Below are 15,493 nucleotides of genomic sequence, written 5' to 3' on the forward strand. Positions count from 1 at the left end.
CATCACAGCTAGGTTGTATTGTTCTCCTGTTGAACATGAACAATTTCAAAGAACATCAACATCAGACAAGTCTTGCAACATGACTGTGATGAATCAAGACAAAAACAAGACCACCCCCTAAGGGTGTATAAACACAGAAAAACAGGAACATTGTCCAAGCCACAAAAATGTCCAAACATCCTTTTTTCCTGACTGCAGCCTCTTTACCAATCTACAGCATTAACATTGGTTTAGTCTTCCCTCCTTCTGGATAACATTTATTAAGATGACCAATCACAGATTAACCCTATGTCTTAACAGCTTCCAATCTGGAGGAAAGCCCCATTTCCTTAAACCCTCCCCCAAATCACCTAATAGGAGTTCAAATCTTAAGTCCTTCCTAACACTTTTCTAAAGTAATCAATATAGAATTACTGCAATGCCTGATATAGTTCTGATTCCCGATAAATGTAATAAACAAACAAACCCATTTGCACTGTTGGGAGCTGTGGGCCTGGTTCTTCGCCTATGTGCTGCAGGATGTTCTCAGAGAATCCTGAGCTACGGCTGCCCCCAAAGGTGGTACTCTGGGCTTTCACCCAATACCCTCTTACTGAATCACCTCACAGCTCTCCATGCTGTACATTCTTCCTCACTGCAAATGAGTAATACATCCAACTTGTTCAACTATAGGTATGATCTAGGCAACCTTTGGCTGGGAGTACTGGCACAGCTAGTAAACAGTGGGAGTGTTGGAAATCTTGGAAAATTAGGGTACAAGGTGTGCTTTGTAAATACACATACCATTTGCATTGGCTCTTCACAACATTAATTTGAACTTTTTGAATCACTGAAAAGAAATTTCAATAATAAGACAATACATTTCTTGCTTACCTCACATTCCAACCATAGTAATGTACCAAATATAAAACTTCTCCATCATCAATTTCAGTGCTTTTAATACTGGCTTCATAGATTTTCTGCGTTTTTCCCCGTCCGTACTTTACTTTTACTTTGGTTCCTGTTAGGCAGGGTTCTGTATCTTCCTCATCTTCCTCTCCTTCAGAGTCACATTTGCTTTCAGTTTCTTCCCTGCAGTAAGTTATAACATTGATAATGCTACTAATAGCTTAATGGAGAACAAACTAATATATGCTAAAAAAAAATCCAATATATACAATAGTCACAACCTAAATATTACCTTAATAGCATGTCAGTGGAGGAGGAGAAGAAGGAGGAGAAGGAGAAGATTTTTAATGGACTACTTACTAAGGAATTTATTTATTATGTAAAGGTGCACTGTACCAAAAGTAAATCCAGACTTCTCAAAGGCCAATCAATAATGTAATTAAATGATGATGTGGAGTCAAATAAATCACTTTTGTTAAAACAAAGTAAGAATAATATGCTCTGAAAGCCTTTGGAATTCACACTCAAGTGTCACTTTGTATGCAAAAATTATCTAAAAGTAATTTGTAACTTCCTGCAACTAAATTGTTTTAAATCTACATTACTATTGCTTTCTACTCAATTTAAAATTGTTCTTAGCAAGACTAATTTTTGATAAATTAGTCAAAAATTTGATAAATTTTTGATAAAATAATGAAAAAGAGCTATCTACCTTAGTAACCATATCTTTTAAATTAGTTTATATTTCAACAGGTCACTAGTTGAAACTGTGGGATAGCACCAGGAGAACAAAGCTTTGCGCATCTTTGTGTTTAGGGCACAAGTGCTATTAAAATGGTGCAACCAGTATATTCTCTATTTGTTTTCATTCATCTCCCATTAGCTTTCCTTTGTTTTGATAATCAGGTAAAAGGAGATTCACATTGGGAGGTCCAATAGTAGTTTTACAAACATCCTGTGTTAATATTGCAAGGATTCAGAAGAGATCTGCATCAAAGGCCAGTCTAGTGTCACAAGAGTATTATTAAATGCTTAAGAGAAGGCATTGTGCTCTATAATAAACAGAGCATTATTTGGAGGACCACTAGGCAGTCAACATGAAATAGCTTTGACAACCCATTTGCCTTGGGAATGTTTTTCTCCAAGGGCACCTTCCAATTACAGCCTGAAAGGGTAATTTCAAACACTATGAGAGAAACTACTTAAAAACAAATTTCTATAGATATGTTTCCCATTTCCATGATTCCTGCTACAGAATGAGAATACAGATTGTTTATTTGCATACTCAATTTTTATTTTATGAAAAGGAATACTGTTCTTCATATATGTCTGAAATTTTCTCTAAAATATTCGTCCCATTTATATTTTATATATGTATTGTGTGTTTTATGTATTATACTAGAGGCCAGGTACACAGATTCAGGCACATTGAAAGGAAATTAATTAGGTGGTCAGCAGGGCAGGACTGGGCAGGGTAGGACTGGGTAGCTGGACACACCCTGGAGCCAACTTCCCATGGTCCCTCCCTGGTCGGCCGCACCTGGGGCGGCACTGGGGCTCGAAGGGTGTCTGCAGAGTGAGTGGTATCCCTCTGGGAGGTGGGGTCCCTCAGCCTGGCCTGTGGGGATCGGACCAAAACTGGCAGTCTGACATCCCCCGAGGGGTTCTGGAGTGCGAGAGGGCACTCTGCAAAGTTGCTGTCACTTGGCAGCTCCATATTGAGCATCTGTCCCTGGTGGTCATTGAGCGTCATAGCTACCAGCCAGTCACTTAGGCTTTCATATATATAGCTATTATATTAATTATATCATATTATATTATATTGTATTATATTAATTATATTGCTTATTAACAAAACTTCAAACTATAATTAAACCCTACTTTTTAAGTGGTTCACCTTTGCTTAAATTTTTTGTCCAAATATTTGAAATACCATTATATGCAATTGTACTCAACTCCAATTACTTCCTTCCACTTTTCCTAATCCTAATTATATTTCACTACTTTCAGAACTTTCCTTATTCACTAATCTAATTCACACACAATTGTGATAGCTCCTTACTTATTTGTACTGAATCATAAAATTATCTGTTCGCTCACAGCAGTCATTCCTATTTTTCTAAATATTTTGTCCACAGTTAACTTTCAGATGGATGTCAGCCACTAGTTAAACATAGCAGGCTACTTTTCCCAAATTTTGCTCAACAATTCAAATTTCTAGAAAACTTAGCAAAATATAATGTAATAAATGAAAAATAACTATGGAGGTGAGCTTATATTACAAGTGTGTTATGCTATTGTTGCTGAATTAAAATTCATTTTTAGTAGTATATAAAAATTAGTAAATCTATTTGACAACACAGAAATGGCCAACTAAACACCGTCGGATATTACTTTGATCTAGCTGAACTGCCTAATTGGTTATTTTTAAGTCAATTCAGTCCATACATGTATATAATATATGGGGGGAAAAATACAGTTTTCACTCAACAGCAAACAGGATGGACATTAAAAAGCTGAAATTTATTGGTGTGATGTGGGGCAAGAATGTATTTTCCAAATAAGAATAAGGGGTGCATGCCACTTAATCTAATACAATAACTTGAAAAAGAAAAATGTCTTAGATAAAGCTAACACACAGAAACATCTGCTAGTATTGTGCACCCATGTGTTTGTTAGCTTTCCCACGTTGTACCTTTTTTAAAATGGAATTTTTGCTGTCGCTGTTTCCTCTTGTCCACTTCCTCCATTTTTCTCCAGCTCCCTTCCCTGCTGTCAACTGCAGGACCTTTCTTTTGACTGGGTGGCGCAGCCTTCTTTGAGGCCACTGTTTAGGGCACAAGTGCTATTAAAATGGTGCGACCAGTATATTCTCCAATTCCGAAAGGCGATACACATCATCTTCACAATGTGTTTCACCTTCATTAGACAAGAGGAATGGAAGTCCCAATAAGAAAACATTCCCTCAAACCTGAATATCTAAGCAGGAACAGAGCACTGCTGTGCCCCAGACAGGTGCTTCTGGAGAACAAATTTAAGATATTGTACCTCTCTTGGTTTTTCTCTTCCTCTTCATCTGAGTCTCTGTCAGAATCCTCCTGCTTTTTAATTTTCTTCTCCTTTTGCTTTGGTGTATTTTTTCTCCCCAGTAGTAGCTCATTTTCTTTTTTCTCTGCAGTTTCATAGTCATCATTCACATCCTTACTTTCTGTATCATTATCTTTTAATTTGTCTTCTGTTTTCTCCTCTTCAATTTCCTTTTTAATAGAATTTGCATCTCGAGCAATTCTCCTTCGTCCCTAAATAGAGCGTACGGAAGCTTTAAAATAGCTATCACTACAAGGGGGCAAGGGTTGGACAACAGAAAAATGTGTTTGTTTTTAAACGTTCATGGCAATGACTAGTCTTCTCTCTAGCTTGAGAAATGACAACGTAACACCTATGTACTTCTCTTCCTCTTGAAAATAATACCTCATGTAAATTACTTATGTCCAGGATTACTATGATCCTTAGCTACAGATTACTTAAAAAAGAAAAATGTTCTTTGTTCACTACATTATCTCTTTTAGTATTTCTTGACTACAATAAAAGTTTTTAAAGCAGTATCTAAATGTCAATAAGTTAATAATAATAATAATGATAGTAATAATAAACCAACCCCTAACTTATGTATGAACTTTTAAAAAGTTCTGTGGTCTCTAATTCTAGTTTTTTAAAATGAAATTTATATTATCACTATAGTTACGTATGGCTACGTTTTAGAAGGGCTGAATTGCATCAATGGCCAGAAGTGAGCTGATTTCTTTGAGTATCTGAAGAGCTCACTGGGCCTACATTGTATTGTTATGCCCCCAGCAGCTTTTACTCAGCCTCTTGTTGCATACTCAACTGAACATGAAACTGGTGAGATATTTATTTCCTAAATTCTTCTTCAAGTCAACCTCCACACACTGGCATGATTCCCCTCTACTTGGAATAAAGTAAGGATAAAAAGGCACCAATAATTTAGGGACCACTGAAATACTTTACAATTAATATCTCAGCATAACAAATATTTTCCCTAGTTCCTGACTATGTATTAAACTTCAAAGGTAGAAAGAAATTTATTTTTCTTGTCACAAAGAACTAAAATTTACATTCCATGAGGGCAGGCATTTTGTCATGCTCATTTTCATATTCTCAGAACTAGACAGTGCCTGGCACATAGCAGGTGCCCTTTAAATATTTATATGTATGAATGAAAGTTGTTATCTACTAAAATTTAGGTCTATATACTTTTGTCCCTGAAATCCCAGTTTCACAAATCTGCTCTCTATATTCAGCTACATTAGGAGGATATTTTTACAAGCACATTTATTGCAGCTCTTCTTATAATAGTAAAAAATTGGAGAAAAATCTCGAGGAAGGAAAATTTATGGTACATCTACAATACAGGACTCATACAATACAATACAATACAATACAATACAATACAATACAATACAATACAGATGTTTTACATAATATGAAGGTGATGGTTGTACAACAATGTGAATGTAGTCAATGCCACTGATATATACACTTAATATTGGTTATGATAAATTTTGTTATGTGTACTTACAATTTTTTAACACACATTTTTGCCACAATTTTTAAAAATTAAAAAGATGAAATGAGACAAACCAATTTGTATGTTTCCTAAAATTCACTAGAAAATTCCATTTACTAGATGACAGTTGGAATAGACAGTTTTAGAAAACGGTTTCTGGTTAGATAAAAGAGAAAGTGACTTCAACCTCCTCTTTCATCGAATATGATTTCACTGAAAAATAAGATATATTACAGTAACTGAACTTTGATAGTGTGATAAATTTTCTTTCTCCTCAATTTTAATAAATGCTATTATGTAGACATCATTCAACAATGACCAAAACAGTGGGTGACAATTCTTACAAAGGACTTACATAGTTATGGAGAGGAAGAGTAGAGTTAGAAGATACAACCAGTGTGCACATGACTAGAAAACAGGCAGAACATGAAAAAATGGCCACAAGCACTGTACAGTGTACTATGGAGTAACACAGAGAAAAGATCCCACCTGGTTGGGAGCACAGGTGTTATAAAGAGGAGATTCACTCATGCAACAACTATTAAATAAGTCCTCACTATGTGTCAGGCACTATTCTAGATGTCTGGGAACTGTCAATGAATAGAGTAGACACTAGTCCCTGCCCTTCTGAAGTGTGCTTCTAGTGCAGAGGGTAAAAGAAACAAGATATACTTAACAGAATAAATGTTACATATAAAAAGAGCAACATTACAGGGAATGTGCAATGAATATTTGGAATTGACCTTAAATGAGAATGACTTGAACAAACAAAAACAGAAAACAAAAGAAGATCCCTAACTGGTTTTGCTCAGTGGATAGAGCGTTGGCCTGCGGACTGAAGGGTCCCAGGTTCGATTCCAGTCAAGGGCATGTGCCTTGGTTGCAGGCACATCCCCAATGAGGGGTGTGCAGGAGGCAGCTGATCGATGTTTCTCTCTCATCGATGTTTCTAACTCTCTATCCCTCTCCCCTCCTCTCTGTAAAAAAATCAATAATATATTTTAAAAAACAACAGGAGAAATGATTTCTCAGGTAGAAGAGATAATATGTGATATATTTAGAGAAAGGTAGCTAGATTAGCCTGGCTAAAACATAACTAAATACTGGAAAATAAATTAGGTTCATTAAAATATTTTTGTATGTATCTGAAAATGTCCATAATAAAAAATGTTAAGTAATTTTTAAAATAAACCAGATAGTTAAGTACTTACCCGTGGAGATTTTAATTCTATTTCTTCTCTTTCACTTTCACTGTTTGAATCAATATTTTCCTCGGGTTCACTCTTTACTTCTACTAAAGGCATTTCTTGGTCTAGTTTTAGAGCCTCTTCCATTGATTCGTCTAAGTCTTTTTTTTCCTCTTTTACTTTTGGTTCATGGTGGTGAATAGTTCTGAACTGGATATTTGCAGAACGGCAGTACTCTTCAAAACCATAAAGATACCTAAACAAACAGTATTTCCCTTTGATAAATCTTAGTCTTTACATTTAACTTGAATACTATATCATTAAACACACATTTTTAAAAAGTAACACTCAAGCCTTTCTTTTTTTAAAGTACTTTTTCTGTTACTAAATTATTGGTGTTTTAAGAAGAATTATAAACAGAAACATTGATCATAAAATAAAATTCCTAAAAAATATAAGCTTGTGAAAACTGAACATACCCACTGTAGTTTTGATCTGAAAGTTATTCACACAAAAGATTGAGCTCCATAACATTCACCATCATTTTAGATGATAAATGCTGCCTGTATTCCTGATTTTGGAAAGGAAATTAGGACAACACAAAAAAATGGAGCACAGCAGACTTGGTGCACTGAAATAACTTTCAATCACAAGTATCTATTAACCTAAACCTTTTTATACACTTTCTCCAACTTCAATATTCTTATTTAATTGTTAACCAAATAAATGGAAAATATTCCCTGTAACTATGTATTCTTTGATGAATAAACAATACTACTTACTTTCGATATGCAGTTTTTACATTGTAGGAAGCAGCTGAATTCAAAATAGGAATGCCAAGGTCCATATAAATTTGCTTCCATACAGCACCACTATCAATCTGGAAAATTAAGTTTTTATTTGTTAACGTTTGCAAAGGGAGATCATCTTTACTTACCTAAAGTACATATAACAGTGAAACATTAGATAATTTAACTTTTCATCACTTCCTTACTTACATTGTCACATCCACCCTGATGATAAACCAGTCTAAAGAGTTTGAAGAGATTGAGATCTTTATAGCCCAAAACAGGTGGTTTGTTGATTGGAGTACCTATTTTTTTATAGAGGGTAGAAATAATGTTTAATCAAATGGAAAAAAACTAAGCTAAAAAAAGCTATCAATTTCTAATTTCTCAAATTTCATTAATCAGTGGATATATTTAAAAACCTTAATTTTTTAAGTTATATAAGACAACACAAAATATTCAGTATATTCTTGTGGTAGTCCTTAGATTTACTCCCACAAATAATAAAATCACCTCTCTAACTACCACTGAATTGGGTAAAACTAAATTAACCTTAGGACTACAAGGTGTAGCCAATAGTGTTGTTGGTTCAAAAAGCCTGGGCAAGAGTACACACAATGCAAAGGGTACATTTTAGGCCATGGCTCATTTTCTCTATTTTAACACAAATGTTAAGACTGTTAGCAGTAATCTCAAGGATGATTTCTGAAGGCCACAGGGGGTATGCAGGACAATTTATCTAAGGGTTTCTCAGAACTAATGTAATGTCAAGAAGTATGATATTTCTGAGGGTCTATTTCTTCTAACCCTAAAGCTTTCTTTTTTTCTAACTTCTAAATATAAATCCTATTCTATTAGATAGGAACTGTTCTCCTATTATGTTTGTTTAGACCAAGAAATAGGCTACAGTTTACTTGCCACAAAGACAGTATTAGTTAATTAATGGTATGTAGATTAACATTATGACTGTTCACTTTCTATTACTGAAATATTATATGTTTTGGTTTTACTAGTCCCAAGGAAACTAAATTTAATTGTACCAAAACTATTTTTCTATATATTTCTGGTCAAAATAGATATGAACATTATTTTTATTCATAGTACTTAATTGCTGTCAGGTATTACTTTAAATCCAAATCCATATATCCATGATTCTAACAAAAACAATGCATAAACCTAGAATCTGAAAGTGTAATAGAAATGACTACTTTCAATGAATGAGCATGAAAGTACCTCTGTCTTCCATAAACTTATAAAGCTGTTGGAGGAAGTTGTCCCTCTCTTCAGGATCAAGTTCTTCCTCAGGCTGTAAAGGTAAAATATATAAATATGTAGATCAATGAGTAGGATGAGATACATTACTTCTTTTCTTGTTGTTTTGTGAACTCAATGTAAGGGGATAAAATTTTAATGAAGCTGGAAATACGAATTTCCTCAAAATCCTACAATGCCAGATTTTAAGTCATATTTTGATAGAGCTGATTTGATGCAACTGTCAAAATATCATTATCTACCCCCAAAAATAAAAGAATTAATTTAAAAAATATCAATCTCTACCCTTATCACTCTAACCCTATCCTTGAGTATCACCATAAGGACTAAGATTAGTCAGGAGAAAAAGGCTCAAGAATGAAATGGGCTGAGAGTGTTTTCATCTCACTTGTTTGTGTTTTTTTTAATCCATTAAAATACCATGTGGCCTGTACAAATATATTGTAGATGAGCACACTAATTACGAATGTATTTATTATAAAAACAACCCACACACAAAAATTGAAATTTTGTTATTGTTGAATGAATATAACCCAAAGGTTGCAAAGTCACATGGCAAAATTTTTTTGTTTGGAAGCATCATATTTGAAAAAACTTTAAATGCCTTGCCCTGGTCAGGTGGCTCAGTTGATTGGAGCATCGTCCTAGGCAACAAAAGGTCTGGGTTCCATCACCCGTCCAGACGCTTACAGAAGGCAACAGAGTGATGTTTCTCTTTCATATCCATGTTTTTCTCTCTCTCTTTCTCTCAAATCAATAAAAACATATCCTTGGTTGATAAAAAAAATAATTTTAAGCCTTTAAATGAGTCATATAAATTCTGTTTGCCCCAGACTCTACCATCCCCTTTTATCACACTAGCCTGCTTTTCTCATTTGCCTGGCATCTGTATTGATTTTGCAACCCTGAAAATAAGACAATAAAAATTTTCTTGTGAAAGAAAACTAGATAAATAATTGCTCATTTATTGGGAAATGGGGTAGAAGAACGAATGGAAACATTCATGTAAAAGCAACTATTTCTACAAATACCTACTTAAGTGTGACTTTTTACTAATTCTATAAATTAATGATGTTATCCTATGCAGCCTAGGTTTTTGGCTCTAGTAAAACAACTGGTTATGGGTTTCAATAAAATATTCCCTTTTCAGATAGGCTACTTGTAAACTAATATTTGGGAACATTCTTATTTAAAATTCATTCATAATGATTTATAAATTGGGTACTTTGTTTTATCAAATATAAAGAAACTTTAGTCAAAATTCTAAGCCTCAAAACTTAGCAATTTACAAAGTTAATAGGAGTCATTACTAAATGCTCAAATCAACAATGGCAGTTCTTAATATAATATTGTATGTCAACTGTCATTGAAAGATAAATTTTTGTTTTGTTTTGTTAATCCTCACCTGAGGATATTTTTTCCATTTATTTTTTTTTTAGAGAGAGTGGGAGAGAGGGGAAGAGAGAAACATTGATGTGAGAGAGACATTGATTGGTTGCCTCCCACACATGCCTAGATGGGGCCAGGAATCGAAACTGCAACCCAGGTACATGCCCTTGACCAGGAAGTGAAACTGCAATGCAACCCTTTGGTACTTGGGCTGACACTCTATCCATTGAGCAACACCGGCCAGGGTGAAAAGTAAAAAATTTTTTTTAAAACATATTTTATTGATCTTTTACAGAGAGGAAGGGAGAGGGATAGAGAGTTAGAAACATCGATGAGAGAGAAATATCAATGATCTGCCTCCTCCACACTCCCTACTGGGGATGTGCCTGCAACCAAGGTACATGCCCTTGACTGGAATCGAACCTGGGAACCTTGAGTCTGCAGGCCGATGCTCTATCCTCTGAGCCAAACCAGTCAGGGCGAAAAGTAAATTTTACAAAAGAAATATATATACAAAAAAAAAGTGGGTTTTTTCCCCATGTGAATTAAAACATTTTGCTTTTGCAAGGTAATTAATACAACTGCCTATCAGAGAAAACACTTTGTCTAACATTGTGCTATACACCTGAAACGAATACAAAATAATACTGAATGCTAACTGTAATGGGGGGAAAAAAACCTTCCAGTGAGTTAACTCAAGGAAAAAAGGAATCCAGTAGCTCAAGAATCATTTCATATGTTAATTTTAAGGACTTGCAGTATGGGGGGAAAAACAAAAACACTTTACGCCATACTGGCTCTATGCTTTGCTTGGGCCTTGTAATTTCCTCAGGCTAACAACTCATTTCCAGTATTTAGGATAATATAGAATTTAAATAAGACCATCTTATCGATATATATAAAACCCTAATATGCAAATAGACCAAACGGCGGAAAAACCGAACAACCGGTCGCTATGACATACGCTGATCACCAGGGGTCATGCGTGAAACATGGCGGGCATCGGCAGAGCGTGAAACATGGTGGGTGTCGGCTGTGGCGGGATGGTCGAGCCAGGTGAGCCAGACCAAGGTGGCGCGCCAGTTGCTGTCATCGGGGCGAGCCTCTGGTGGTTACTGAAAATTCTTTGCTCCTGTGCACCACGGTCTCACCTGGCGCTCATACCCGCGGCTGGCACTGGAGCTGCCACTTGCACCCGCTGCTGGCACCCAGCGCCAGCTCTGATTGCTTGGCTGCAGGTCCTGATCGCCCCTCAGGGCTTCTCCACCTCCCCCTGCTCCTGAGGGGTGATCAGGGCAGCAGCCACCACTTGCAACTGCTGCTGGCACAGGTCCCAATCACTGTGCCATCAGCGGGTACAAGCGGGGCTGGCACCGTCAGAGTGTGGGAGCAGAGGCAGCAGGAGCAGGGCTGCCAGCAGACAGGGAACCAGGGGCCATGGCAGGAGGGGCTGGGCGGGGACATGGAGGATGGGCCGAGACCTGCCCCTGTGCCCACCGCAGCCTTGCAACCCACAGTTTCTTTAAAGGTGCACAAATTCATGCACTGGGCCCCTAGTGCAGCATATATAAAAGCAATTTTTTAAAAAGGCACTAATTTGAAATCAAAGTTTCTTACAAAACAAGTAAACAAAACAAAGCCATCAATTGCAGATTAGGTATTTATTAAGGTTGTATCAACCATTTCATAAATTCTTAGTTATTGAGAATACCAGAGACCTGGTGCATGAAATTCATGCATGGGAGCGGGGGCCCTTCAGCCCAGCCTGCACGCTCTTGCAATCCGGGACCCCTAAGGGGATGTCTGACTGCCGGTTTAGGCCCACGGGATCAGGCTGAAACCGGCAGTCGGATATCCCTCTAGCAATCTGGGGCTGCTGGCTCCTAACTAATCACCTGCCCGACTCGCCCCTAACCACTCTGCCTGCCTGATCGCCCCTAACCTCTTGCGTGCCTGCCTGATTGCCCCTAACCACCTTTGCCTTGGCCCTGCTGCCGCAGCTTTGTCCGGAAGGTCATTCAGCTGTCCAGTCTAATTAGCACATTATACTTTTATTATTATAGATAGAAATTTTTTTAGCCCTAGCCAGTTTGGCTCAGTGGATAGAGCATTGGCCTGTGGACTGAAGGGTTTCAAGGTCAATCCGAACAAGGGCATGTACCTCAACTGCAGGCTTGATCCCTGGCCCTGATCAGGGCGCAAGCAGGAGACAATCGCTGTGTCTCTCTCACATCAATGTTTCTCTCTCTCTGTCTCTCCCACCTCCATCCACTCTCAATGGAAAAATATCCTTCGGTGAGGATTGATAAAACAAAAATAAGAATATTTGTATTTTAAAACTATAGGCCCAGTGCACGGATTTGTGCACAGGAGTGCGGGATTTCCTCAGCCTGGCCTGCGCCCTCTTGCAATCTGGGACCCCTCGAGGGATGTCTGACTGCCAGTTTAGGCCCTAACCACTCTGCCTGCCTGCCTGGCCTGCGGGGATTGGGCCTGAATCAGCAGTCGGACATCCCCCGAGGGATGTAGCAGTGTGCCAAGTGCCAGATGGCTAGGGAGGAGCCTGAGCAGGGGCAGGTGCCATGTCACTCATGCTCATCCGGGCCCGCTGCACTTGCTGCCACTGCTGCTCAGTAGTGCTGCTGCGGAGTTGGGAGAGGCTCCCACTGCCGCAGCTGCACTCACCAGCAGTGAGCCTGGCTTCTGGCTGAGTAGCACTCCCACTGTGGGAGCGCACTGACCACCAAGGGGCAACTCCTGCGTTGAGCATCTGCCCCCTGACGGTCAGTGCATGTCATATCGACTGGTCGTGCCCGTCATTTGGTTGTAACGGTCACTTAGGCGCGCATGCACACACACTAGAGGCTCAGTGCACAAAATTCATACACTGGGTGGGTGGGTGGGGGAGGTTCCTCAGCCCAGCCTGTGCCCTTTAGCAGTTTGGGACATCCCTCTCACAGTCCAAGACCCCTTGCTCCTTACTGCCCACCTGCTCACTGCTCCTTACTGCTCAGCTTGCTGCTCCTTAGCACTACCACAGTGGGAGAGGCTCCTGCCACCGCCGCTGCACTCACCAGCCGTAAGCCCGGCTTCTGGCTGAGTGATGCTCCCCCTGTGGGAGCACACTGACCACCAAGGGGCAGCTCCTGTGTTGTGTCTGCCCTCTGGTGGTCAGTGTGCATCATAGCGTCTGGTCATTCTGGTCGTTCCGCCATAAAGGTCGCTTCGGCTTTTATTATATAGATATATAGAAGGTACGTTTTTATTGATTTGAGAGAGAGAGAGAAGGGGAGAGGAAGAGAGAAACATTGATGAGAGAGAAAAATCAACATTGATCTGCTGCCTCCTGCATGCCCCCTGCTTGGGATGGAGCCTGCAATCCAAGCATGTGCCCTGATCTGGAATTCAACAGTGACTCCCTAGTGCATAAGTCGACACTCAACCACTGAGCCACACCAGCTGGGCAATAACATAGTTTTATAGGTAAAAATTAGTGAATTAAATACATATGATTTAGCCAAAACCGGTTTGGCTCAGTGGATAGAGCGTGGGCCTGAGGACTGAAAGGTCCCGGGTTCGATTCCGGTCGGGGGCATGTACCTGGGTTGCGGGCACATCCCTAGTAGATGTGCAGGAGGCAGCTGATTGATGTTTCTCTCTCATCGATGTTTCTAACTCTCTATCTCTCTCCCTTCCTCTCTGTAAAAAATCAATAAAATACATAAAAAAAAAATAAGTAAATAAATAAATAAATACATATGATTTAAAAGTCAGTGGATGTCAACATCCAAAAGTGTGTTAAGTTCCATAAGAAACCATGGCCATAAAATTTTAAGTTTAGGTACAATTACCAGGTGTAAAAACAAGATGTAAATTAATAATTTTACTTACAAATGCCTGCTTGAAATGAAATTTACTTTCCACACACACAAAGAAGATGAAGCTATAAACAAAGTTTTAAAGTTACCTGTCTTTGCAAAAATTAAAATTGCTTATTCTCTTACAAGAAGCAATTTGCCCCAATCTGTTTTTGGAATTAGCTGTGTTGTTAGTCACCTTGAAGTAGACTACATATGCTAGGAAGCATCTCGAACTAGAAGAATCTGCCTTCATGGCTTTTGCTTGGGGGCTCATATTTGCTATAGCATCTCTCTTCTCCTTGGTAGGGGTTTTAGAGTGGGAGAGGGTTGTAATGATGGGAGGTAGAGAGTCCACTAGACTACTGATGAGCCCTCTTCTCTTCATTCAGTCAAACATGTGAAGAGTAATTATGCTCCCAGTAAAATGGCAGGGAAGGGGGTTAAGGATATAGAAGAGACATGGCCATGATCATGATGTCAAGAAATTTACAATTTCAGTTGGCATCAGTATATACTACTGAATATTACAGATAGTTGTGTTATCTATTTATCTACAATACTAGATTATGAATGTTCTAGATTATGAAGATTTTCTGTATCTTCAAATTCAGTTCAAACATCTATTGATGGTTGCCATGAGTCAGGGAATACGCAAAAGTGCTGTGACTAGATGAGAAAACAGGCTACCTTCTACTTTGCCCTTGAGTCTGGCAAGGAGTGTCAAAATGTAAAAAAAAATCAATTCAATACAATGTGATATATGTTGTAAAATATATAAAGATTCCTTGAGGGGATGAATGATTCTGCTGGGGATGGACTGATGGTGGTAACTTTAGGAAAAGCCTCCAAATGCGAAGAGCAGACAGCCCAGGAGTTAGAGGCAAACAGCATAAACCCGAGGCTGGCAAAGGCAGACTGTGATTAGGAAAAGACTTTGTGATGATATATGCTAGAGAATCAGAACTGCATACTCTGGGTAGCTGTGAGGTCTGAGAGAGCTAGAGAGGAATTAGGTCACATTTGTGTTTTTAAAAGCTCTTTGCCAAGAATGAGTTTGATGACTGGAAGGGAAAGGCAAGCTAATACAGCAGTCCACAAGGAGGATCAATGCTGAATTAGTCTTGCCACCTAATGATGGAAAGGTGATCCCTCCCCTGAAGGAAAGAGAGAGGAATTAATACTGGTATTTTTTTAGTTTAAGTCTAAGTTAAGTTACTCATAGTTGTAGTCCTCAAAGTTTCAACACATTGGAAATGATCAGTAAGTTGTATGATGCTACAAACATGCCTATTTTACCCACAATTTATCACCAGTGACTGACATTTAGGTTAGACACTTTATTGTTATATGAATGAAAATGACATCTGTGAAAATGAACTGAGGAGGAGATTTTCTTCAATTGTTCCACATTCACTGAGTTTCAGGGCTAACATTAATGATAATATAAATGTAACAGGAGTCAGAGAATAGAGAGAAAAATAAGAATGGCTGAGGATGTTAAGTCACAGGTGGTTGTGGCAT

The 15,493-nt window shown here is 38.3% G+C and overlaps 1 protein-coding gene across 1 annotated transcript in view; it reads right to left on the reverse strand.

Annotated features, from left to right (window-relative positions):
* ARID4A (AT-rich interaction domain 4A) overlaps positions 1-15,493 on the reverse strand; it is a 65,309-nt gene that overhangs the window by 20,439 nt on the left and 29,377 nt on the right. The window contains exons 12-17 of the mRNA XM_081104371.1: positions 8,685-8,757; positions 7,662-7,756; positions 7,446-7,543; positions 6,688-6,919; positions 3,937-4,187; positions 874-1,071 (exon numbers count right to left, since the gene is read on the reverse strand). Coding sequence (XP_080960497.1) covers positions 874-1,071; positions 3,937-4,187; positions 6,688-6,919; positions 7,446-7,543; positions 7,662-7,756; positions 8,685-8,757 — 947 coding nt within the window. The remainder of the gene's footprint in view (positions 1-873; positions 1,072-3,936; positions 4,188-6,687; positions 6,920-7,445; positions 7,544-7,661; positions 7,757-8,684; positions 8,758-15,493) is intronic.

This window comes from Myotis nattereri (assembly GCF_964212035.1).
Source record: "Myotis nattereri genome assembly, chromosome: 1".
Classification (NCBI taxonomy): domain Eukaryota; kingdom Metazoa; phylum Chordata; class Mammalia; order Chiroptera; family Vespertilionidae; genus Myotis; species Myotis nattereri.